The 25064-nt window shown below is 35.6% G+C and overlaps 1 protein-coding gene across 1 annotated transcript in view; it reads right to left on the bottom strand.

The window, feature by feature from the left end:
- LOC150099915 (protein C-mannosyl-transferase DPY19L1-like) overlaps window positions 1–25064 on the bottom strand; it is a 331158-nt gene that overhangs the window by 193459 nt on the left and 112635 nt on the right. The window contains exons 5-6 of the mRNA XM_090403079.1: window positions 18232–18352; window positions 10812–10905 (exon numbers count right to left, since the gene is read on the bottom strand). Of these exons, the coding sequence (XP_090259205.1) occupies window positions 10812–10905; window positions 18232–18352 (215 nt within the window). The remainder of the gene's footprint in view (window positions 1–10811; window positions 10906–18231; window positions 18353–25064) is intronic.

The following is a 25064-nucleotide window of genomic DNA, read 5'->3' as shown; positions in this document are numbered from 1 at the left end:
ACTTCATTAAATATTTTATAGAGGTCTGTCAAATAAGCGATGTCATTTTTGGAAGTAATCAGGTTGGCCCGCAATCCGTCATCTCTGTTTTCTAGGAACTCTAGTACCGAATCAAACAAATTGTAAAATCGATTCAGACAAATACCTTTTGAAAGTCAGGGAACTTCTGTGTGAAGCAGAAAACGATTGAAATCTTCATCATTTTCACTACATAATTGGCTAAACAACCTGTCACTCAATGAATTGCTTCTAATCTTTTCTAATCTTGTTGACTACTCTAATAACGTAATGGAGCGACTTGTGCAGGCATTCACTTAAATTTTTCACAACCAAATGTTGACGATGAAGAACACAATGTATAGTGAGTACGTTTGGTACTGCTTGTTTCAAATGCGCTATGAAACCCTTGTGGTGCCCTGTCATTGCTGGAGCACCATCAGTAGCAACAGACAAAATATTATGAATAGGAATGTCTTTCTCTAGAAAAAACTTATTCATGATATTAAACATACATTCTCCCTTTGTATCCGCTTCCAAGTTTTTAGCAAATAATAATTCTTGACAAACTTTTTCTTCTTTTATGAATCGTACGTATGATAATAGTGGTTCATTATTTGGGAGAGTTGATTCATCAAGTTGAATGGAAAATTGGCATGTCTTCAAATAATCGCACAACGATTTTTCAACATCTTCAGCCATTTCATCAATTCTGCTTTGCACTGAATTATTGCTCAGAGGAATTTTCCTGATGATATCTGACGCTGGCTTATGAAGTACAGTGTTTATTACTTCTTTTACTGCCGGCAAGATTAATTCCTCACCAATTGTGTGTGGTTTTCCCGATTTTGCGATTAATAATGAAATATTATAAGAAGTAATATTTCAATAATATGTAATATTATTGAAATATTACATATTGTAATATGTCATTATCTTGTTTAGTGGACGACATAAAAAGTTTTGATATAGTTAGACGTTTAAAATATTTTTCTTCTAATACTTAAAAATAGGACAAATCTTTATCCTTTTTGCCAGCATGCATTTTAGTCAAATGCTCTTATAGCCTAGAAGGCTTCACTGCTTCATTTGAAAACACTGTTTGACAAATCAAGCACATGGATAATAATTGGTTCGTAGGAGACTGAATAAAACCATATTTCAAATACTCGATACTGTACTGTCGACATTTCTTCTTATATTCAGACATAATGAAGTAATAAAATTTGCAAAAATATTCACAAAATAAAAGATTTAATTTACACTTTGTATGACTCCACTTATCTGTCACACTTTCGACTGATGATTGTTGGCAAAGCACACAAAATATAATGAAACTTATTCTTAAACCACTGGTATTTATAGATTTGAAATCTAGCCCGAATCAACTTGCATCCATTGACTTGTTTGCGATACCATCATACTCATGCTTTGAACAAGTCACTGCAAGCACCCATATTCCTGTCAAAACATGCTGAATTGAGTGAATTACCTACGTAATAGTTGACCGACATACTACTAGTTAAGACTCATCTGCTGCGTGGATAGACTAAAGCCTGTATGGCACGATCAATTTTTACAATAGCAAAAAAATGAATAAATTTTTTAAGTATATAAAAAAAAAATTAAAATATCCTGTATAACATGTTCAATTTTTTATTTTGTATGCAAGCGCATTTTGTTTGTCTGATCATGACATTGTCCGAATAATTATAAATAATAATTAATAAATAAAATAATTACACAAGATATAAACAACAAACCTACAAAACATAACCACAGAAAACAGTATAATAAGTTTCGAATAATATTTGCTTTGTTTTTTCCCTCTAGTTAGCAATATAAGTTAGTACTAACTAAGCTAACTAAAATTTACAATTTTATTTCTTTCTTGCCATTATTATTTTTACTCGTAATATTAAATTATATAAAATTGGATTTATTTTTGTGTGAATCAATTAGAAAAGTGGTTTCATATATTTTATATATATTTTGAAATGAAATATAATGAATATATTTGCTACTGTAAACATAACCTATTATACACGCATATATACATGCGCTATTTTCTCATTGACACAGAAAATTGACATCTATTTCCATCTGACATCGTAAATTTTCAAATGATTAAATAATTGAAATAGAAAATTGATAAAAAAATTGATAGTGTAAGATAGACATAAGATGAATTAAAATGCAATATTTAAATTTTAAATGATTATCTAATCGTAAAATCACGAAAATAATTAATTTTTAAATATATATTATTAATTACTTCTATAAAGAGCCACCGACCACTAGACCACTCCCAAATGCTTCTGATCCCACTATAGCCCCCCTAGAAGGCTTCAGCACCCACTGGGGGCAGTACTGCCCACTTTGGGAACCTATGGTATAGACTATAAGGAGAGGATTGATACTGAATGAAAAGATGGCTGAAGTGTGTAAGGCAAAGTTTTCAATTTATAAATATATGGAGTGAATTTGAAGGGTTGTTAGAATGGTTTATAGCTGATGGTTTGCATTTGAAGGATAATAGTGTCACTGGGAAAGTGGTTAGTATGTTGCCTAGATATGATAGTAGAGACTATCAGGAGAGGAATGATAAAAGTGATGTGGAAAAGCTTATGCAAGATTTTATGAAAATGAAGAGTGAGGTTAAATGTATGGAGGAGAAAATTGAACATTTAAAGAAGAAATTACCTGATGTATATGAGGATGTCACTGGGAAAGTGGTTAGTATGTTGCCCAGATATGATATGATAGTAGAGGAATGAGGAATAGAGATATAAGGAGAGGAATGATACTGAATGACAAGATAATGAAGTGTGTCAGGCAAAGTGTTCAATTTGTAAATATATGGAGTGAATTTGAAGGGATGTTAGAATGGTTTAAAGCTGATGGCTTGCATTTGAATGGGTTTGGTGTTGGGAGGACAGGAAGATGATAGATACCAAGGTGAGGAAGTGATTATGGTAGGACAGAGTGATGCAGTGCAAAAAAGGTAGGGATGATAAAGGTAAGTGTGAAAATCAGGAAATGGGATGGTTAGATCAAAGATAGGTGTACCATAGCAGAGACAGAGAGAGCATGAAGATTGTGTTGGTGAGATGGCCTCAAACAGTGGGAATTGTTATGTCTGTATACTAATGTAAGAAGTATCAGAAATAAAGGGACTCAGTTTGTAGCATTGATCAAGTCAGCATGCCCAAAGATAATTGGCATAAGTGAAACTTGGTTGACTGAGGATGATATACTGTCAGGATTAGAAATGGTAGGATATAGAATTTTCTGCAAAGATAGGGAGGTGAATTGGGTTGCGTGTGTGTGTGGGGGGGGGGGATACTGTTAACGATAGCAGAGGAATTGTGTCCTTTCAAGAGTGGAAGTGGAAAATAGTATATGTTAAAATTATTTTGAAGATATTTGGTTTGAAGTTGAGATCAAAAGAATAGTATATCAAACAGGATGCTGTTATGGGACAGAGAATGTTAGGAGCACAGACTGTGAAATGTTTAGACAAGTTAGTTGGGCAAGTGAAAGGAAGGTGATCCTAATGAAAGATGTCAATTATAGGAATGTGGATTGGAAAGAGATAGTGTATAGTAACAAGGAAAGTGAATTTGTTGAATTTCTGCAGAATAACTATCTTAAGCAGTATGAGATGGAAGCAACACAAGATTTTGGAATGTCAGATTTGGTGATATCCTCACAGGATGTGGTTGTTAATGAGGTATCAATGCTGCCACCTGTTGGTGAGAGCAATCATGAGGTAATGGTTTGGAAGGTAGTCAAACAGGAAAAGGTTGTTCAAGAAGGTATATACGTGGAACTATAAGGTAGGTGATTATGAGAAGATCTGTAGTCAATTAGCATCAATACACTGGGTTGAGCTGTGCAGAACAGATGATGACAGCACATGGGAAATCATAAGGCAATATCTGACACAAGCAATTCGTAATAATGCTTAATGATAAAAACAACACCAAGAGGGACATAAGCTATTAGATCTTAAAATAATAGTGTCCTAGTTCTTTGGTAAATAAATGAAACCATACTTGCTGATGTTGGTAGAGTGTTTCATAGCTAATGCTGATTCTAAGAATAGTCTCTCAGACTTATAATGACTGGCAGATCTCTTAACATCTGCCTTGAAAAACACAAAAATTACATCTGAGACTATCTGTGTGTGAAGTTCAGGATTGGCAGACTATGCTCTGGATACTCATATCCTTCACATAGGATCAGATGAAAAAAAAAAAAAAAACATTTATATTACATATAAGTCATTATGATACTTGTAAACCAACAAAACAATAAAGAGAATAGAGAAAAATACAGAGCACTAAAAAATAAAGTTGATAACCTATGCAAAAAAGCCAAAGAAAAATGGTTAGAAGAAAAAGCTAAGAAATGCAAAGAATCATAAACAAACCAACCTAAAAGTCTTCCATGACACTATAAGAGAAATTACAAAAAAAATTATCAGCAAAATCAGTAACAATGATAAACAACAAGATGACTGAAACTGGGAATACTGAAGATATAAGAAAAATCTGGTCAAACCATTTTAAGACTATCTTTCACCAAGGAAACAAAACTATGATGCCAACAATAGAAGAAAATAATGATCACCCAAAAATTTTACAAGAAGTTAGATACGCAATAAAACAGATGAAAAACAATAAAGCACCAGGCATTGATACTATCCCTACTGAACTGTGGTCATATGGAGGCAGCATATCAATAGAATATTTAACAACCCTATTCAATAAAATACTACAAACAGGAGAGATCCCAGATGACTGGAGAACTGGAATAATCATCCCAATATACAAGAAAGGAGACAAAAGAGACTGCAGAAATTACAGACCAATCAATTTACTCCCTCACACCTAAAAAATATTCATAAGAATTATACAAAATAGATTAAAAAACATCTGTAAGAAATGATAGGCATAGAACAAGCTGGTTTCCAAGGAAACTATTCAACAATAGACCAAATTTTCACATTGCACCAAATAGCAGAGCTCAGATGGGAAGACCATAAAGAACTATATTGTTGTTTTGTGGACTTTAAACAAGCTTTCGATAACATCAACAGAGAAATCCTTTAAAATTCTAGAAAAAGCAATAGACAAATATATAATACAGTTTCTGATAAAATATTATTCTAAGACAAATGCAATAATTAAAAAGGACACACTCACAACAGAACCAATAAAGATCCAAAAAGGAGTAATGCAAGGATGCCCATTATCCCCATGCCTATTCAACATATATCTAGAAGTTATAAAGAAGGCAATAGACAATGAGCCTGGAATCAATGTCAATGGTTTAAACATAAATAATATCAAATATGCAGATGATCTCATCCTTCTTGCAAGAACCCCAAATGAACTACAAAAGTTGATCAACATGCTAAACGAAACCTGTAATACATATAACATGACAATAAATATACAAAAGACAAAAGTGATGAAAATAGGGAGGAACAGAACTACCATCTCAGCCACCCTAAAGGGAGAACAAATAGAACAAGTAGACAACTTCGTATACCTTGGATCAAAACTAACAGAAACAACAGATGAACTCAAAACAATCAAACACAGAATAGCGATAGGATGGACCACCATAGCAAAATTACAGAAAATCTGGAAAACAAACAAGATATCTAAGCAAGCCAAAATCAAATTATATGAAGCAATAATTATACCAATAGTCATCTATGGAGCAGAAGCGTTGACAGTTAAAAAAAGAGAGGAGAAAAAACTGCTGGCATTTGAAATGAAATGCTTAAGAAAAACAAATAGAACAAGTTGGATAGAAAAGAAAACAAACATCACAGTCAGACAAGAACTATTGTATAAAAAGACAATAATAGAAAAAATTAGAAAACAACAACTGAGATAGTTTGGACACACTGTACACATGGATGCAGACAGACTTCCTAACATCCTAATCAATAGTTTTCCAACTGAAAAAAGAAGACCCGGAAAACCAAGAATTACCTGGCTGAAATTAGTAAAGAACATCTCGGGATGCAGAACATATAAGGAACTTTTTCGAACAGCAAGGAATAGAGAAGACTGGAAGATCCTGCTCAAGAGAAGACTCAACCCGTCTTAGATGGAAGAGAAGAAGACAAGTCATTATAGGTCTGAGAGACTATTCTTAGAATCAGCATCAGCTATAAAACATGCTCCTGACCTCAACAAGTATGGATGCATTCATTTACCACACATGACATGAAGAGGGCACCACATAAGGACATTAAGTGTCAATTACAATTTAAATTGTTGCCCAAAATTATCTAGTTTAGTGCTGTGTGCCTATTACAGTTATCATTGTGCTCTGATGATGCTGGTTAGAAAACCAGCGAAATATTAGTGTTTTAATAAATATATTTTTCCTTTTGGTGTTGTTTATACCATTAAGTATTATTATAAATAATGAACAACACCTAAGCCTTTCTTTATGTATGAAACAAGAATACATAACTGAATATCATGAGTTAAGCAAATAAACAGAGTAGGAGGGAGATTGATGAACAGTAAATTCTAGCAAGCAGCATGGCAAAAGAAGTAATGGATACAAAACAGCTTGTAGTGAACAGATACATTTTGAACTGCAGGCCAGAAAAGTGACAGGCATGGTTAAAAAAGCACAATATGAGAGAATGGTCAGTCAGGTCAGGTCAAACTAATCCAAAGAAATTTTCCGTAATGTTGCAGGCAAGAGTAAAATTAATTATGGTACTTACACTGATGGATAGTTTATAGCAGCACAGTAGCCATAGCAATGATATAGTGGAATTATTAAATAAACACTTCATCAGCATAATCATAGCAGTGTGAATGATGCTGTAACACATAGAAGGGAAGCAAGGATTAGGAGAATTAAAGGTGAAAGAATCAGACGTATACCAAGTTTTGTTCATCATCATCAAATTCCTGCCATGCACCCTCAGGGGGTGTACAGGATATGATAGTACTACATGAAAAAAATTAAATCATTACTAACTTCCTATCTATAATTTTCCTCCAAATCAGTCTGTTACTTGTCAAGACTCCAACATTATCAGATATTATATTTCTATCGTCTAAGGCACTGTGTACCGTATCAATCCACCTATATCTTGGTCTTCCTCTGGGTCCTTTTGCTGCCAACCTGGCAGAGAACACTTGTTTTGCTAATCCTTCTTCACCCATTCTGTTTAAGTGACCATACCACCTGAGATTAGCTCTGCTAACGAATTCCTGGATGTTGACAATGTCAAGTTCTTTCCTAATATCCTCGTTTTTAATACGATATTGCGATTGATGACATCTGTTCACGCCTATAATCTTTCTCAGGACTCTCCTATCTGCAGTCTCTAGTCTTTGGTCAAGTGTTTTACTTCTGACCCAGCTCTCAGATCCATAAGTTAAAATTGGTTTGAACACTGTCTTGTATACAGCTAATTTAGTGTTCCGACTAATTTCTCTCTTATTATATATGAATTTATTCAATTGACTTCCTACCATACCAGCTTCGCTGATTCTGTTGTCTATTTCTATATTTAATTTACCATCTTCAGTAAAAATCGTGCCTAAGTAGCTGAAATGTTTCACTTGTTCCACAGGTTCTCCATTCACAACACAGTTGACATTTTCAATGATTCTGCCTATTTTCATTGTCTTTGTCTTTTTATTGCTGACCTTCATACCATATCTATTACAACAGTTATTCAATTTAGTCAGGGAATCTTGCAGACTTATAGCAGATTTATTTAGAAGTATAACATCATCTGCATAAAGCAAAGAGCTGACATTAACATCTCCAATTTTGATATCATGTTTAATACCACTTTCCTTCATAATATGATCCATATAGATAATAATGAATAACAGAGGGGATAATGTACATTCTTGTCTCACACCATATTTAACATTAAACCGTCTTCCTGTACTTCCTTCAATTCTAACTGCTGACTTACAACTCAAATAAAGACTAAGTATTGCTTGATATAATGTCCCATTGACACCATATAACTGTAGCGTATTGAATAGCTTCTCTCTTGGCACCTTGTCATATGCATTTTCCAAATCGACAAAACTTAAATACAGATCTCTGTTATATTCCCATGCTTTCTCGACTATTTGTCGTAAAGTGAAGATCTGATCCTGACAACCTCTATTTGGCCTGAATCCAGCTTGTTCTTCACCAAGCTTTTATTCCACAATTCTTCTCAACCGTTTCTCAAGTATAGTTGCACAGATCTTGCCAGGAAAACTCATTAGGGAAATACCTCTGTAATTCTCACATTCAGTTTTATTTCCCTTTTTATATATGGGTACTATGAGAGCTCTACTCCAATCATCGGGAATTCGTCCCTCTGTCCAGGCTTTCTGAACTATGCAGTGCAGCCACTGTAAGACTTTTATACCACCATACTTCAGTATTTCTGGCCGAATATCATCTACTCCTGTTTCCTTTCCACGTTTCAAGCCTTTGATGGCTTTTTCTACTTCAAGTATGGATATGTATTCCTGACTGCATGCCTGGTCAGTGTTTTTTACCACTGTGTTGTCATCACTGCTTGTTTCATTTAGCAGTTTTTCAAAGTAATTACTCCATACTTCAAGGATATCTTTTTCTCCCGTTTTCATGTCACCTTTATCATCTCTAACTCCTTTTACAGCACTCTTTCCTGCATTCCTAAGCTTCTTTAACAACCTCCAGAATATTTTACCACCTTCTTGATATTTATTTTCTATATTCTTGCCAAAGTCCTCCCATGACTTTTGTTTAGCTAGTTTTACACAGTGTTTAGCATTCTTGCATTTGTCTCTGTATTCTCTAAGAGCACAAGCTGACTTATTTGACAGGAACTTTTGATATGCTTTCTTCTTTTCCTTCACTGCCTCTTTAACTTCCTGTGTCCACCAGGGAGTTCTGTTTTTTTTATCCTTGTAGACAACCTCACCACATGCCTCTCTGGTAGAATCAATCAATGTTTTCTTCAGAGTTTGCCACTGAATCTCCAAGGTTTGATTCCTGTTCTCAAACTCTTTCATTTTTTCTTCAATAATCTTTGTGTATTTTAGTCTACAGTTCACATCTGAGAGCTGCCCATCTTTTATTCGCTTTAAAACTTTCTTACATGTTATTCTTTTCAATATGAAATTCAATTTCATCCTGCTCAAGACTAAATAGTGATCACTTCCAATTTCAAATCCTCTGTACACTCTGGTGTCCTGCACCAGGGAGAAAACATCACTATCAACAATAACATAGTCAATGGGACTTTTCTTATTCCTTGCCTCTTCTCTCCATGTGAATTTGACACATTTTTATGTTGGAATATGTTGTTAGTAATAACCAGTCCATGTCCTGAGCAGAAATCCAACAAGTGTTTGCCATTATTATTAGCTTTGCTCTTTTCTCCAAATTTTCCCAAAATATTTTTGTATGTCTTACAATCATTTCCTACTCTGCTATTTAGATCCCCAACAAGGACCAACTTTTCCTTTTTCATTGTGTCAGTTGCTTTTTCTAAAGCGTCAAAAAATTCCTCCACTTCTACCTTAGTAGAACCTTCTGTGGGACCATAGGCACAAATAAGTCTCATTGTCCAGTTCCCCATTCTCATATTTGCCCACATTACTCTACTTGAGACTGACTGCCATTCAAGAAGATTAGCCTCGTATTTTGTGTTGAATACTATGGCTACTCCTTCTTTTCCTTGATTGTCATTGCCTGAATATAACATTTTGTATTTATTGCTCAGAAAGATCTCACCAGTTTTTGTCTTTTTTGTTTCAGTCACCCCTATTATGTCGATCTGGTACTTATCTAATTCCTCCGTGCTAGCTCCATTTCTTTCCCATTCAGGCTTCTTATGTTGATAGTACCGATCTTTAACTCTGGTGATGCTGAGTTGGGTTTGTTTTCAGATTTTTTTCAGATTTGTTCCAGTAGCTGACTTTTCGCTGTTTGCCCTGGTTCCCTGGCAAAAACAACAGGGGTCTTGTTTAACTGGGCGAACCCCCAGCCGGCATGAAATTTTGTCATGTCGTACCATCATTTTTTATTTTGGTTTAACCAATAAGAATACAATTTGGTCGGCTAAATCCCAAATTGCCAGCCCATCCTCGTTCATTCAGTATCCAAGTAAATACCCAACACGGTGCACCACGAGAAGGTGAGGATTGGACATTAGGTCAGAAGCCCTGGTCGGTTCTCCGCATTCCTTTAAAGGCTATGTGGAGGTCTCCTCTCAGTTATAGAGCTTTGACCCTTAAGCACCCCTATCAAGTTTTATTTGGGTTAGATATTAATAAGGCTTTTTTTGCACATTTTTTATTTTTAAAGAATGTGCAAAAGAGTTAGTCACACTTTTGACCTAGTTTAATGAAAGTCTTGCAGTGGAGAAGTTGCTAAGGAGTGTAAAGAAGGCAAAATAATACCTGTGCTTACATATTATGATAAGGTGAAAAATGTGTTGGATAATGGAGATTCATATGCAGTGATTTTCTTGGACTTTGATAGATTACCACATGAAAGATTGTAGGTATAAGCTGCAGAAGATGGGATTAGATAACAGTTTGTTAAATGGATTGAAGGTTAGCTTTCTGAAAGATACCACTTTCAGAATTTATGAGAGATATTATTATTATCATGCTAACCACTCAGCCAACCTGGCTGGCCAAGTGGTTAGCACGATAATAATAATATATAATAATAATAATTATAATAATTTAATAATTATTTATTAATAATTTAATAATAAGTTTTTAAGTATTCAGCTCTGCTAAATTAATAAAACTTACCTTAAAAATTTAGCATAAAGAAATAATAAACATGTAACCAAGCTATTCCACAAAAACACTGCAGAGGTATAAAAATATGCAGGTTCTCCAAGGCCTGAAAACACAACAACAAGATAATAATTAATAAATAAAAATGCATAATTTCAAGCCAGCTTCCTCAATGCAAACAACACTTATCATAACACAGAAGGCACTAAGAACCAAGTCTGTTAAGAAACAATTCAATTGTATGGCATCCTTAAGACTGGATTTAAAGTAGTTTTATAACTGTTAGGTTAAAAGTGGTTTTAAAATTTTTAAAATGAATGTCCTTCAACTTTTTGGAAAATTAATGCAGTCATATTTGTTGAAGTCTGGGAAGTGCTTCAGCTGATTCTAAGCCCAAAATAATCTCTAAGACTTAAATGGTTCTTATAATATTTTAATTTTGCATGAAGGGGATGTCCAATGCATGGTTTGCCAGTCCTGACTTGCCAAAGTGATAGTATCATATATTTCTTATGTTCTTCAAGGCAGACATTAAGAGATCTTCCTGTTCTTCCATAGCAGACTAAATTGCAGACATGACACTTTATATACCCTTGGATGTGAGAGAAAAAAAAAAAAAAAAAAAAAAAAGAATATTCTTAGGAGAACAGATAAGAATTTCTGGTTTATTCACATGGTTTAAAAGTTGTGTGAAGATCACATATTTATTCAGCATTTGGCTATCTTTTCAGATGTATCCTGAATATAGGAAATGGATAAGAGTTACTATGGCTCAGAATGACCTGGGTTTAAATCCAATCCAGGATATCCAGAAAGCCCAACTAACTTACCATCAATTAAAAAGCACTTTATAAGTGCTTTTTGATAATGGTAAGTTAGTTGGGCTTATATGGAAGTGACAGTTTTCCCTCCAAGAAACTTTTTTTTTAATCTTGCAAAACAGGCAAGCTGAGTGTGCACACATACCAACATAACACCCACCCATCCTTCAGAGGATGCAGCATAAAAATGCAAGCTGGCTGCATTTAAACTGCTTGTAAATCCCCATCCAGGAAACTCAATCCACTTGGAGGTGAAATATGGCTTAATAACATGAAGGGTCTCTTTCAAAGGTTAAGAAACATTTCTCCTTTGACATACATGAATTATTCAGCTTCATTCATTCTGGCTATTTTTCATGGAAAGGAAACATATACAAACAGCTAGATGGGATTACAATGGGTTCTATACTTCTCTCTTCTCCAATAGCCAATATATTATTATTATTATTATTATTACGGGCAACTCCAGGGAGTCATTAGACTCATCGAGGGAGGCCCCAAATCATTTTCATCACAACTATTCGACATTCATACAGTATCTATCATACCTCGCCTTAAACTCATTCACTGTCACAGCATCCACCACAGACTCAGGGAGCGCATTCCACTCATTCACTACTCTAAAAGTAAAGAACCCAGCTCTAACACCTTTACTAACCACACTTTTGCCCAGTTTCCATGGATGTCCCCTAGTCCTCCCACAACCAGCCCTGTTCTCAAAAATATCTTCTGAATTAATTTTATAGAAACCCTTCAGTAATTTGAATGTCTCAATCATATCTCCCCTCCTCCGCCTATCAACCAATTTTTGCAACCCACAAATCCTCAACCTGTTCTCATACGGTTCATTCCACAGACCTGCTATCATCTTGGTCACTCGCCTCTGGATCCTCTCCACCTCCTCCCCATCAAGAAGAAACCTAGGTGACCAAATCTGAGCACAGTAGTCGAGATGAGGTCTTATCAAGGCTCGATACAGAGGAACAATAACCTGCTTGTCTCTGCTTGTCAACGTATTCTTCAGCAACCAAGTGATTTGATGAGCTGATTTGGCCACTTTTGCAATGTGTCCCCTAAATTTCAATTCCTTATCCACCAACACTCCTAAATCTCGTGCCTCATCAATTTCCTGGAGCACGGTTCCACCAATGCAGTAAACTGCCTCCCATCTTTTCACCCCAAAATGCATAACCTTACATTTTGCCACATTAAATTGACATCCATTCTCCCTAGCCCAGACCTCCAATCTATCCAAATCATCCTGCAAAATTTTGACGTCATCTGCATTCACTATTGCCCTACCCAACTTCGCATCATCTGCAAACAAATGAACTGTTCCTCTCAGATCCTTTCCTATATCATTTATGAACAAATTAAACAGCAGTGGTCCAAGAACAGATCCTTGTGGTACACCGTCACAGGCCGTCTTGTGGACTCTACTCCTGAGTAAACCACTCTCTGATATCTCTCCGTCAACCACCCTCCTATCCATCTCACCAACCCTATGTCCATTCCCATATGCTGCAATTTACTGATTAGAATTCCATGTGGTATCCTGTCAAAGGCCTTAGCAAGGTCCAGCAGAATCACTGTAAACCCATTACCCTTATCCAGTTCAGCCGTCACTGTGTTATAATACGTGAGCAAGTTACTGAGGCATGACCTACCCTTCACAAAACCATGCTGTCCCCGATACAGTATCCCATTTTCTTCTATCCAATCTTGTATTTTCCTCTTGACTATTTTCTCTAAGACCTTGATAATGATTCCTGTTATGCTGATTGGCCGGTAATTTTCAACAGCAGCCTTGGAACCACCTTTGTGCAGTGGAACTATTTTCCCCTCTTTCCACCCCCTTGGGACTGACCCAGTCCTGAGGCTCAAATTAAACATAATGGTCAAGGGCACTGACAATTCTTTGGCTGCTTCACGTACGACACGAGCTGGTATACCATCCAATCCCACAGATGTATTGACATTGAGGTTCTGTAATAGACTAGTTACCTCTACCTCATTCATCACAATTCCAGTATAAGCTGTTGGTTCCTCCATTTCCGCAAAGCCACCACCTGGATGATATACTCTTGCAAATTATATATATATATATATGGAAATTTTGAAAAGCAAGCACTCAACACAACTACACTTAAACTAGTGGGTTTGGTGTAGCTATTTTGTTTGCTATTTGATCTCATGGCCGAAATACAGTGCATTTTTAGTGCAACTAAACAGTCAACATCCAAATATAAGCTTCACATTTCTATATGTATAATTTCTTATGCACTTATGTTCATGTTTAAATTTGTTACACATTTTTTTTTAATTTTTCATCATGTACGTGTGTTATATATTATGAAAAGTTACAGAAGTTTCTCAAAGTTCAAGAGATCGCTGAACTGGAAGGGAAAGAAACAAATTTTGAACCCCAAGAGTTTTGGATTTTTTATTACCATACTGTTGTTTATTATTTATTTATTTTTTGTTATAATAAATAAATACATCATCTAATACCTTTTATTCCCTCAAAATAGGTAGAATTCTTTTTATCTAATGTTTGAATTTGGATAATAGACTATCTTCGCCTCAGCTGTCATCAGAGCTGAGTTCATGACTGCTGCCAATTTTGAAGACTTTGGGACAAAAATACAGCAGATAACTGATGTATCAACTTGTTCCTGCTGCATTCATCTTGTGTTCCAAACTTTAACTGACATTATTGTCTGAAATAGTGTAAGGTGATTTTTCTGAGTTATGAAGTTAAAAACCCAAAGATAAAACTCAAGAATTTGATCAAAAAAAGGAACTAGATAAAGTTCCTATAGAGCTAGAATTGATCTTTCTTCTGATGGTCTAGCATTACCAAATTGTAACAAACTGGAACTATAAGCTGCCACACAATGATTTCTTCATTTATTATGAATTATTATTAATTATTACTTTATATACAATCAACTCACACTATAACAAACGTATAGGGACAATATAAATAGTTTGTTATGGTAGATAGTTTGCTATCGTGAATTTCTTTTAACTCACTATTATACCTAGGATTTTGGTTTTGTTATAGTGGTGTTTGTTAAAGTGAGACTGACTATAATATAATATTTTTTATTTTCTGGATTATTATTACTCTCTTTAGTTTTCATTTATTTTCAATTTTAATCTTATTTACATTTGCTTCTAAAGCATAATTGAAAGAATGGAACATAATGCTTTTTAAATGGGAAAAGACCTAAGTTTGATTCTCACCATGATGAGAGGAAACTTTTTCAATTGATAAGTAGCAGTTCTGACAGAGATAGAAGGGTTTTCATCCTGCATATATATTCATGTTTTATATGCAAGCATGCAGCTTGCATATAAGAAATATTATTAGTGGGTGATAGTGGAATTGTGTGCAGATAATGAATAGTGATACAGTGTAAAGATGTTGGATAATGGCACTGTGTGTAAATAAAGTACTAAATGGTATAGATGGTGGGTTGTTTAGAGTGGAGCTCCTTTTGTGATGGGCTCATTAACTCCTTAGAGGTGTCATATAATAATAATATGAAGCTTAGAATTTGGTTATGGATTTTAAAATCTATCTAAATTCTTATCTTTCCTTCTTCCTTTTCCCCTCCTCAACTGATAAATTTTAACTTTGTTATCGAGTGGGTCCTTCATTGAAAATAACAGGTTGTACCGCATTACTGATATTTTCAGTTAGAGGATCATCTAAAGTTTTTTTTTTAATTGAACCAACAACCTTATAAGTTTTATTAGATTTTATTTCACCACTAGTAAATTCTTGAACTTAAATTTGTTGTCAACAAATTTACTTAAATCCACATCTCATTTATTTCACCCCTAGTAAATTCCTGAACTTAAATTTGTTGTCAACAATTTTACTTAAATCCACATCTCTTTCTATTCACAGTTGTTTCATATATAAAGAAATATGTTTATATTAAATTTTAATCTATACTTTCCTATTTCACTTTTCCAATTTCAACAAGAAGTATACATTCATTTTTATCAAAATAATTCATGTTATTTACAGCAACAATCAAGCAGATGTTTGAACATAAAGAAAAGGAAAGGAAATTCATTTCTCAATTAATAGCCAAGCTAAACAAGGTGACCCCCCCCCCCCAATAGACCTTAAAGTTCTGCATACTGAACTTAAAAAAAACTAAAAAAAAAAAAAAACTGAGTGGACCAACAAAGATATCTTAGAAAACAAATTAAGCAGTCTGTGATTTGTTGAAATCACCATCTTTTCATAAGATCCAAATAAACAGATGATCATAATAAATTAATAGTTTTTTTTCTAACAGAAACCCAAATTCCAGGCTCGCCTAGTTTTTCAGAACTCCTTTCAGATCAAGGGCAGTGTTTGTGCATATGCTCAGTCTGGCATACCATGCTGGAGAGCATTCACAACTTAGAATCTCCTAATAATGATCTGCTTTGGCTGAAAATTTCTTTGCCCCACTCTGTCAAATTCATATGCTGTCTACATCGCTCTCCCAATGTCATCAACCACTCGGAAGTCTGATTTCCTCTATTTGAAAGTCTATATCCTTCATTCCAACTTTTGTAACAGTGAGGTTATCTTTAGCAATTTCAATGCACACAATACCAACTGACTTTCATTCTCCAACTGCACAGCCCAAGCATGTAGAGATGCTGAGACATTTGCCATCACAAGTCACCTCATACAAATTGTTCACATGCCAATCAGAGTGTCTGATAATCCCAACCACTCTGAACCTCTTCCTCACTAGTGACCCCTCCAAATATACTATGAAGGTTATATCTCCTTTAGGTAATTCAGACCACAACCTTGTGCTAATTTCTTTTGACACCAAGCAACATCCATAGAGGTTTGACAGATGATGGATTAGACAATTATTATTACCACCCCAAGACCTCATGGAGTCAAAGACTCATCTGGGAGGTGAAGCAGGTCTATATCCAGCAGTGGATAGAATGAGGCTGAAGAAGTATGTGGGCAGTATAACAGATGCATTATGTTATTCTGTTATTTCGTTTTTAATATATTTATATATATATATCGAAACCGGTCTGGGTAGTGGCCCCTTGCCTTTAATACAAAACATCATACATCCCCTTCTTGGAGATGTGTTTTGGCATTAAGGGTAAATATTAAGATTAGTGATCGGAGCTTGTTCCACCTTTGCCACGAGTTGCCCTGATCCTGCACTACCTGTGGGATCAGTTAGACTTGCATCAATTGCAGGCGCAAACTTGACTTTTAGTCTGTTTGCTTCTTGGGAAATGGAGTAAAACCAGGTTTAAAATTGCTTGGTATCTTTAACATATATATATATATATATATATATATAAAACAATATAAGAGCTATTCTCTGAGGAACAAATTTTGAAGAAAAGGTACTAATAATAATAGCAAGTACCTGCTATATTTCTACTCAGATATATATACATTTATTCCAAAACACAAATGTGTATAAATTTCTATGGAACAGATCTACACAAAACAAGAAAAGTCTAATTGATTATGTTACTATTGATAGCATATCTTTTTGATCCAAGCATGTGCTTGGGATTTGAAACAAGAAATGACCCCTGAGTAGGATATCAGATTTTAATAAAAATGCATACAGAAGTTTTGAAAAGAATCAAAGTTGCACAACTCTAAGATATAAACAGATATAAAAATACTGTTGGTAAAAAAGGAAGAGATTTTGAAAACATGAAACAAACCTTAGAGAGCAAGTAAGAAAACTGGAAGGAAACAATGACCATCTCATCTAAGAATGCATGTGGTGAACTCCTCATAGATAAGTTTATACATAAGGTCATTTCATAAGTTCTGCAAAATGTTCATTTTTAAAATAATCATTGATTTCCCAAATACATTTACAAACCTTCAATATGATTTCCCTTCTGCCCAACATTTGGAGATGTCTTCTCTTATCGAGAAACAGGTCTATATCCAACGGTGAATAGAAAGAGGCTGAAGAAGTTCATCAAAGAACTTTGCCAATGTGTTTGATAAGTTGGATCGCTTCAGCAGAAACCTTGTCAGTGGTAATCACACATTTCCTGGAGTGGCCTTACAACTTACCAAACAGATCCAATTTTGATCTGTTTGGTAAGAATGCTTCCTCAGTCCTCACATCGTCAGGACTGAATAAGAGGGCTGAGGAAGCACTTGCCATCTAAATGAAAAATATAGCAGGATGCACAAAAGGAAATCAAGCATAAATAATATTTTCCAACATGTTGGAAGTAAATATTACCTCAATACTCCAACAGTTTAAAGATATAATCCCTAAAGACCATATTTTCATCTCTTATTGGTGCACTTTTTGAGTTTCACTGATCTCAATGTCTCTTTCAACCTTCTGACAGTAAGCATGTCTGATGCATAACTCACAATATGAACTGTTGTTGCTATTCAGTTTCAGGAAAACAACCAAGGACTTTGAAACAGGGCCTTCACGTCGAAGTAAAGATGGAGCAAGAGTATTTTCTCAAAATATCAACTGTCATTACCTGCCTGATTGGAAAATATGATTATTTTATCCTTCTTTAATAAATAATCATCATTATAAATGAATATTACTTTCAAAATAACCAACCTTCACAGCTTTCAACTGGAGGAAGGGTATCCCCTCTCAATACTTCCCAGCATTCTTTAGTAGCAATATTAAAATAATCTGCTACTTTCTGATATATCCTAAATCCGGTTCCAAGCACAAGCTTCAAGGGAAAAAAAAAAAAAAAAAAAAAAAAAATCAGAATCTGCCAAAAAAATCTAATATACAATTACATCAATTAAACTGTCTTATAGTGACTTTAAAAGAATTACATAAATGTTAATGGGGACTGGAAAAAATAAAAACAGAATTTTTCATGAGCTGGCTTACCGATGGCAGCTCATGTAGATTAGCAATTATTATATCTTTGTATGTGCAAAATTTTCCTGATATAATTGGATAATAAAAATTAATACAATGGAACACTCATATTAGAAGTTTAATTAAATAAATTTTGCACCCATGTATCAAAGGTATCTTTAGTGTAAATTCAAAAATTAAACAGGGCACAAGAACAATAACAAAGAATCAACAATTTAAATTCATCAGTCCCACATGAATATAAGAAAGGTAAACCTGTTCAAGTCAATCAATAACAAGTCATAAAAGAGCACCCACTTTGTAGATTTTTGAAAGGCCATATCATCTTCAAGAGTTATCATAGTAGATTTTACATTCGTTAAAATATTTTTTCTTTTCTCCATCCCTGGCACTGCCATCAATGAGTCTGGTTAATCTATTTAAATTACTAGAGGTTGGATCATCAGAAACAGGATGATAAGTGGTGTAAACACATAGATTTTCCATAATATTCTATACAGTATATTTTGATTTTTTTTCTATCCTTAAAGAGAAATACATATTGTAATCCTGAAAAGAAAACTTGTAAGAAAAATGAAGTTACTCTCCTAATTTATAAGGCTTTGATAAGTAGCAGTTGGGCTACCATGCACAGATATGACCACCTGAGTTCCAAGGAGATGGAGAGACAAGTGACCCAATGGCAGATGAGCCATCATCTTGCTACAAGAGAAGATATGATATAAACAGAAGCATGCAAAGTCTAACTTCTTTAATTTGTGAGTGGTGAGGTGTGGAATGGTCTACAATCATATCTTCAGTGAGGTGTGAAAGGTGAAAGAGAAGTGTGAAAAACATGGATACCAAAATTGGCATCTTGTCCTGTTTGAATTTCAATTCTGCTCAAGAGATGTGCTCCTGAAATAACAGGACTGAGTTATACTCAACTGATATACACACTACAGCATGGAAAAAAGCCTATATGTGGCCAATTCCAAAAAAAGGTGATAAGTGCAGACCTTCGACTTAACAAACTACTGCTCTCACCTCAGTGTGGTCTACAGCAATTACCAACAATCAGCTTCTCTGACACCTTGAGAAGTGCAAATTAATCCAACTAATTAATGACCACCAATATGGATTTGGCCAATAAAGATCCATAACAGATCACCAAGCTTAATCACTGAACTGTAGACACGTGTCAAGGAAAAGTCTTGCAAGATTTTGAAATTGCAAGAAAATGACTTGCGATTTCACATAGATGCTTATGACAGATGTATCAACTTAGAAAAAAAAATCTTGCAGATAGTATTGCCATCTATGGCCAAGGACGAGAATTTTTCAGATCACCCTAGTAAATCTTCTCATATTTAACTTTCTTATTATTATTATTACTACCCAAGACACCATGGAGTCAAAGACTCATCTAGGAGGTCCTTTTGTCATACACTCTGCTCATCGTACCACAGCTTAAACACATCCAAATTCTCTGAAGACACCACACTCTCAGGCAAGGCATTCCAAATCATTCACAACTCTGCATGCAAAAAACCTGCTTCTCACTACCCTGCTCACACCCTCTTTATACAGCTTCTAGGGATGACCTCTGGTTCTCCCCTGATCACCCACCATTTGATGTAAAACCTCTCCAACACTGATCCTATAACAACCCCTACTAACTTGTAGGTCTTTATCATATCTCCAGTCTTCCTCCTCTCCACCAGACTCTGCAAATTACATCTTCTCAATCTTTTCTCATACTCAACATTCCAAAAGTCAGAAACTACCTTAGTCAGTCTCTTTTGGACCCTTTCCAACATCTCTTCATCATTCTGAAAACCCTGTGACCAAATCTGGGCACAATAGTCCATGTGTGGCCTAATCAAAGCCTTATACAACAGAACAAGAATCTCCCTACTTCTACACATCAGAGTCCTCTGCATCATTCCCAGAAGCCTTTGTGTTGCGTTCACAATTTTGGCGATGTGTCCCCTAAATTTTAAATCCTTATCCACTATCACCCCAGATCTCTTATTTCCTCTACCTCCAACAATATATTCTCAACCAAGCATAAATTCTGCATCCCATCTTTGTTTTCCATATTTTAAAACCTTACATTTTGCAACATTGAACTCACATCACCATTTCCATGCCCAATCACTCAATTTATTCAAGTCTTCTTGCAAGGCCACAACATCTTCACTACCCTTTATGGTTCGTCCCAACTTTGCATCATCTGCAAACAACTGAATATCTCCATCCAAATCTTCACCAATATCATTAATATACAAGTTAAACAGTAATGGCCCTAAAACAGACCCCTGAGGCACTCCACTAGTGATTTTCCTTTTCCTGGATATTGCACCCCCCCCCCCATACACAACTTGTTGATACCTATCAGATAGCCAGTCTCCAATCCAATGCACTAATCTAATATCCAACCCCATCTGCTCTAGTTTGACTGTCAATTTATCATGAGGTACTCTATCAAAAGCTTTTGCAAAATCCAAGTATATTACTGTGTATCCTTTTCCTCTGTCCAAGGACGCAGTCACTTCATTGTAATAAGTAAGTAGATTACTAAAACATGACCTCCCTTTAGCAAATCCATGCTGTCCATCAAAGATAATACCATTGTTGTCAACCCAACTCTGGATCCTAGTTCTCACAAGCTTCTCAAACAACTTAACCACAACACCTGACACACAGATAGGCTTATAGTTTGATGCTTGAGTTCGATCATCTCCTTTATGAAGTGACACAATCTTGCTCTCCTTCCACTCCTTAGGAACTTGACCAAGTGCAAGACTCATATTAAAAAAATATGTCAAGGCAAGTGTCTACTCCCTGGCACATGCCTTCAGAACACGTGGTGATATATTATCAAGTCCCAGAGCCTTATTTACATCTAGTTTATTCAACTCCCCAAACACCTCTTGCTCACTTACAGTCAGTCTCTCCTCCCCATCATCAACTGCTCTCAATCTCTCCATGAAGTCACATTCACAAGATTGAAAGATCTTTATGAACTGCTCATTAAGTATCTCCACCACACATTCTGCAACAGCTGTCTTTATACCATTTTCTCCAATCAATGTCATCCTTCCATAATCATTCTTTCTTTTGCTGGCTACATATCGAAAGAACTCCCTAGTCTTCTTTTTGGCTTCATTAGCTAACTGCTGTTCATACCTCTCTTTAGCTACTCTCACCAACCAAGCCACCCTCTTTGCCTGGTCTTTGTAGACCTCATGAAATGGGTTACTCCCACTTCTCTTATGCTGCCTCCACAATGCCCTTTTTCTCTGTATCGCATGCTTAATCTCTTTATTCATCCATCTCACACCTACCTTATTTAACCTTCTCACCCTTGGAATACATTTAGACATTGCATCTACTAGATAGTTTTTGAAAATCCCCCAAGCTGCGTTGATCTCTTTTCCAGCTAACTCCTCATTCTACGCTACACCCGCAAGCTGTCTCCTGAGCTTTTCATAATCACCCCTCCCCTTGTAGTTCCACATATACCCTTTTCTTACAGGGGGGTCCTTGCACTGCTGGCAACCACCCAGGTAATCCCCTCATGGTCACTTTCACCAATTGGCGATGAAAGATTATTTTTTCTTTTTTTTTCTTTTTTTTTTTTTTATTTTTCTCTAAATCCAGAGTAATTTAATAAAAAGGTGGCACAGTGTTTGGCAACTTCTATAGGTAAAGATGACCTGCCATTGCTTCTGCCTGGTATCTCCACCTCTGGGCCTGGCTCCCACTGAAGAGACCTCAATAAAGTTCGAAACTAGTCTGGGTAGTGTCCCTTCCCTTAATGCATAACATTATACATATCCATAAGGAGATGTATTTTGTATTATGGGAGATACTGAGATAGGAGTGATGTTGGCATGCTTCACCTTTGCTGCGAGTTGCCCAGTGTTGTACTACCTTACCGCAGTCCTGAAGATATTTTCAGGCGTAAACTTTATTTGCTCCCACTTGGATAAAGGATTAAACTAAATTTATTATCACCAATTGGTGGATGATTTGACACCTCATTTATAATTACATCCTCTGATGAGATGACCAAATCCAAGGCCCTTAATCCTCGTGTGCCCTCTGTTACATACTGTCTGAGGTAGTTATCCCTCAAAAACTCAAGAAACTCATTTTCTTTACTTCCAGTTGCTATTTCATCATTCCAGTCTATATTGCAATAATTAAAATCACCCACAATGATCACCCTTAAATCAGAAAAATACTGCCCAAATTAGACACAAAAAAAGTCTCCTGGCCCTGATGGCATTTCTCCAATTGTCCTGAAACTTTGTGCACCAGAATTGACTCTCTTACTCTACTGGGATATATCCCATAACCTGGAAACTGGCCTAAGAAGGGTGACAAGTCACTGATGTCCAAGTACTGCCCTGTCTCACTTACCTCAGTCCTGTGTAAAGTAACAGAAAAAATCGTCAATTCACAACTCCTACACTACTGTGAAGGCACCCACCTAGTAAACGACTGCCAGTGTGATTCCATCACTAGCGAGTGAACAGAAGATCTGCTCACATATGTCATCCATCCATGGAAAGGTTTGGTGAATCTCAAGTAGTTAGACATGATATCTCCAAAGCTTTTGACCAGGTCTGATACAAAGCTTACTAAACAAACTACCATCATTTGGTCTGTCTTAGGACTTCTGTAGTTGGATTGCCAGCTTTCTGTCTGGATGCACACGGTGTGTGATGGTGAATGGTTCCTATCCTCTCACTATTCAACTAATGCCAAGGTTCCACAAGGTTTTGTCCTCTCACCAATCCTCTTCTGCTATATATCAATGACCTACTTCAGTTGACCTCCAACCCAATACACAGTTTTGCAGATGACACTACATTGCACTCCTTCCTTTCATTTGCTAAACCTTACTCTACACAACTCACTTCAACCTACAGAATATCAACCACCACTGCCCTCAATTCTGATCTCCAAGCCATCCTCCAATGGGGTTCAGATAACGTCATCAATTTCAATGCTAATAAAACCAGGTTCTGTCCTATTTATCACAAAAAAATAAACATTTTTTCCCAGTATTCTTTTTGACAATACCCAAATTTCCAGACAATTTGAGATTTCTCTCCTTGAAGAGAAATCTCAAATTGTCTGGAAATTTGGGTATTGTCAAAAATTACTTTATTTCACCCTTGAACAGCTGCTAATGTTATATAAATCACAAATCTGCCCAGCTATTGAATACTGCTTTCACATATGGGGTGGGATCCCTAAAAATTCCCTCCAATTACTTTACTCAATAAAGAGGAGAGAGCAATGAGACTTATTAATCACCCATCTATTACAAACTCACTCCTCCCACTTTTGCACAGATGTTTGGTTTCTGTAATATGTATATTCTACAAATATTTCCATGGGAAATGCTCATCTGATATAACATCAATAATTCTCCCACTTAGTACTAAGCTTGTTGGAACATGTGCAGATGCTGCTCAATGGTTCTAGGAAAATTCGTCGTAAGCATTTTTGCTGTAAGAAAATTTGGCGCAAACATTTTCGCCGCAAGACATTTTGCATTAATTTTTGTAAATAATCAATGGATGATAAAGGGTATCATAAAATCATTAAAAAGGCAAATCTTTATTAAGGTAAATGTCAGTGATACATAACATAATGAAATCATTTAAAAATTGTATAAATTAAAATAAAAGAGATGCTGCGTAAATAATTAACTTTTTGATGCGAATCGTCAATTCAACAAATCCATCAGTAACATCGCTCACTGGAAAAAATGCAAAGTGCTGTGAAGCATTTAATTTTCACGTTGAATTCAGCATCTGTTTGATAGCCTAACTTGAAACCAATGGCAACAAATTTGCGATAAAGATTTTGTGCCATATGAAATAAACAACCTGTTATAGTTGTTGATGTAAATATGTTACAAAAAGCTTTCATAGTTGCTTTCTCGAAGTCAACCATTAATGTTTCGGGATCTAATGATGAACGTAAGCCCTTTAAGGCATTGAATAATCTGCTGTAAGTTAATTCTGATTTGCCAGGAAACAAAGCAAAGCAAAAAGCTGCCATGGAATCCTTAGGGGTCTCATGCCAGTCCCAAGCCTGGATAAAGGAGGAGGGTCAGTCAGATGAGTGTTGATGCTCTGACTGTAAAGAAAAAACACAATTGTTATCTGATGCCTATACGATCAACAGCTACAACATGCTGGTTCGGATGTCGCCTGGATCAACATGGTCTGCGATACCAATTGAGTGATTCCGTATCATACTCATTACCTGGTATTGATATCTGCTTCAATTCTTCAGTCAGTTTCCCAACGCTATCCAAATCTAGCTTTTTTTTCATATAACTCACTACAGTACTTGTCCATCACTGTACAATTTTATCTTTATTCATCAGTACTTCGCCTTTTTCGTCTTTATCTGTGGTCTGTTTTGGTTGCCACCTTCTATTAATGGTTCTAATAATTTTGTACACCTTCCTAGTTTTATGCTCGCTATAGTACTGTTCTATATTATTGCACTGGGCTTCTAACCATTTCATCTTATCTGGCTGA

The sequence above is a fragment of the Typopeltis vanoorti genome, chromosome 13 (genome assembly GCF_054136105.1).
Source record: "Typopeltis vanoorti isolate ZY-2024b chromosome 13, IOZ_Tvanoo_1.0, whole genome shotgun sequence".
Lineage (NCBI taxonomy): Eukaryota > Metazoa > Arthropoda > Arachnida > Uropygi > Thelyphonidae > Typopeltis > Typopeltis vanoorti.
This window is presented reverse-complemented; position numbering and strand designations above follow the sequence as displayed.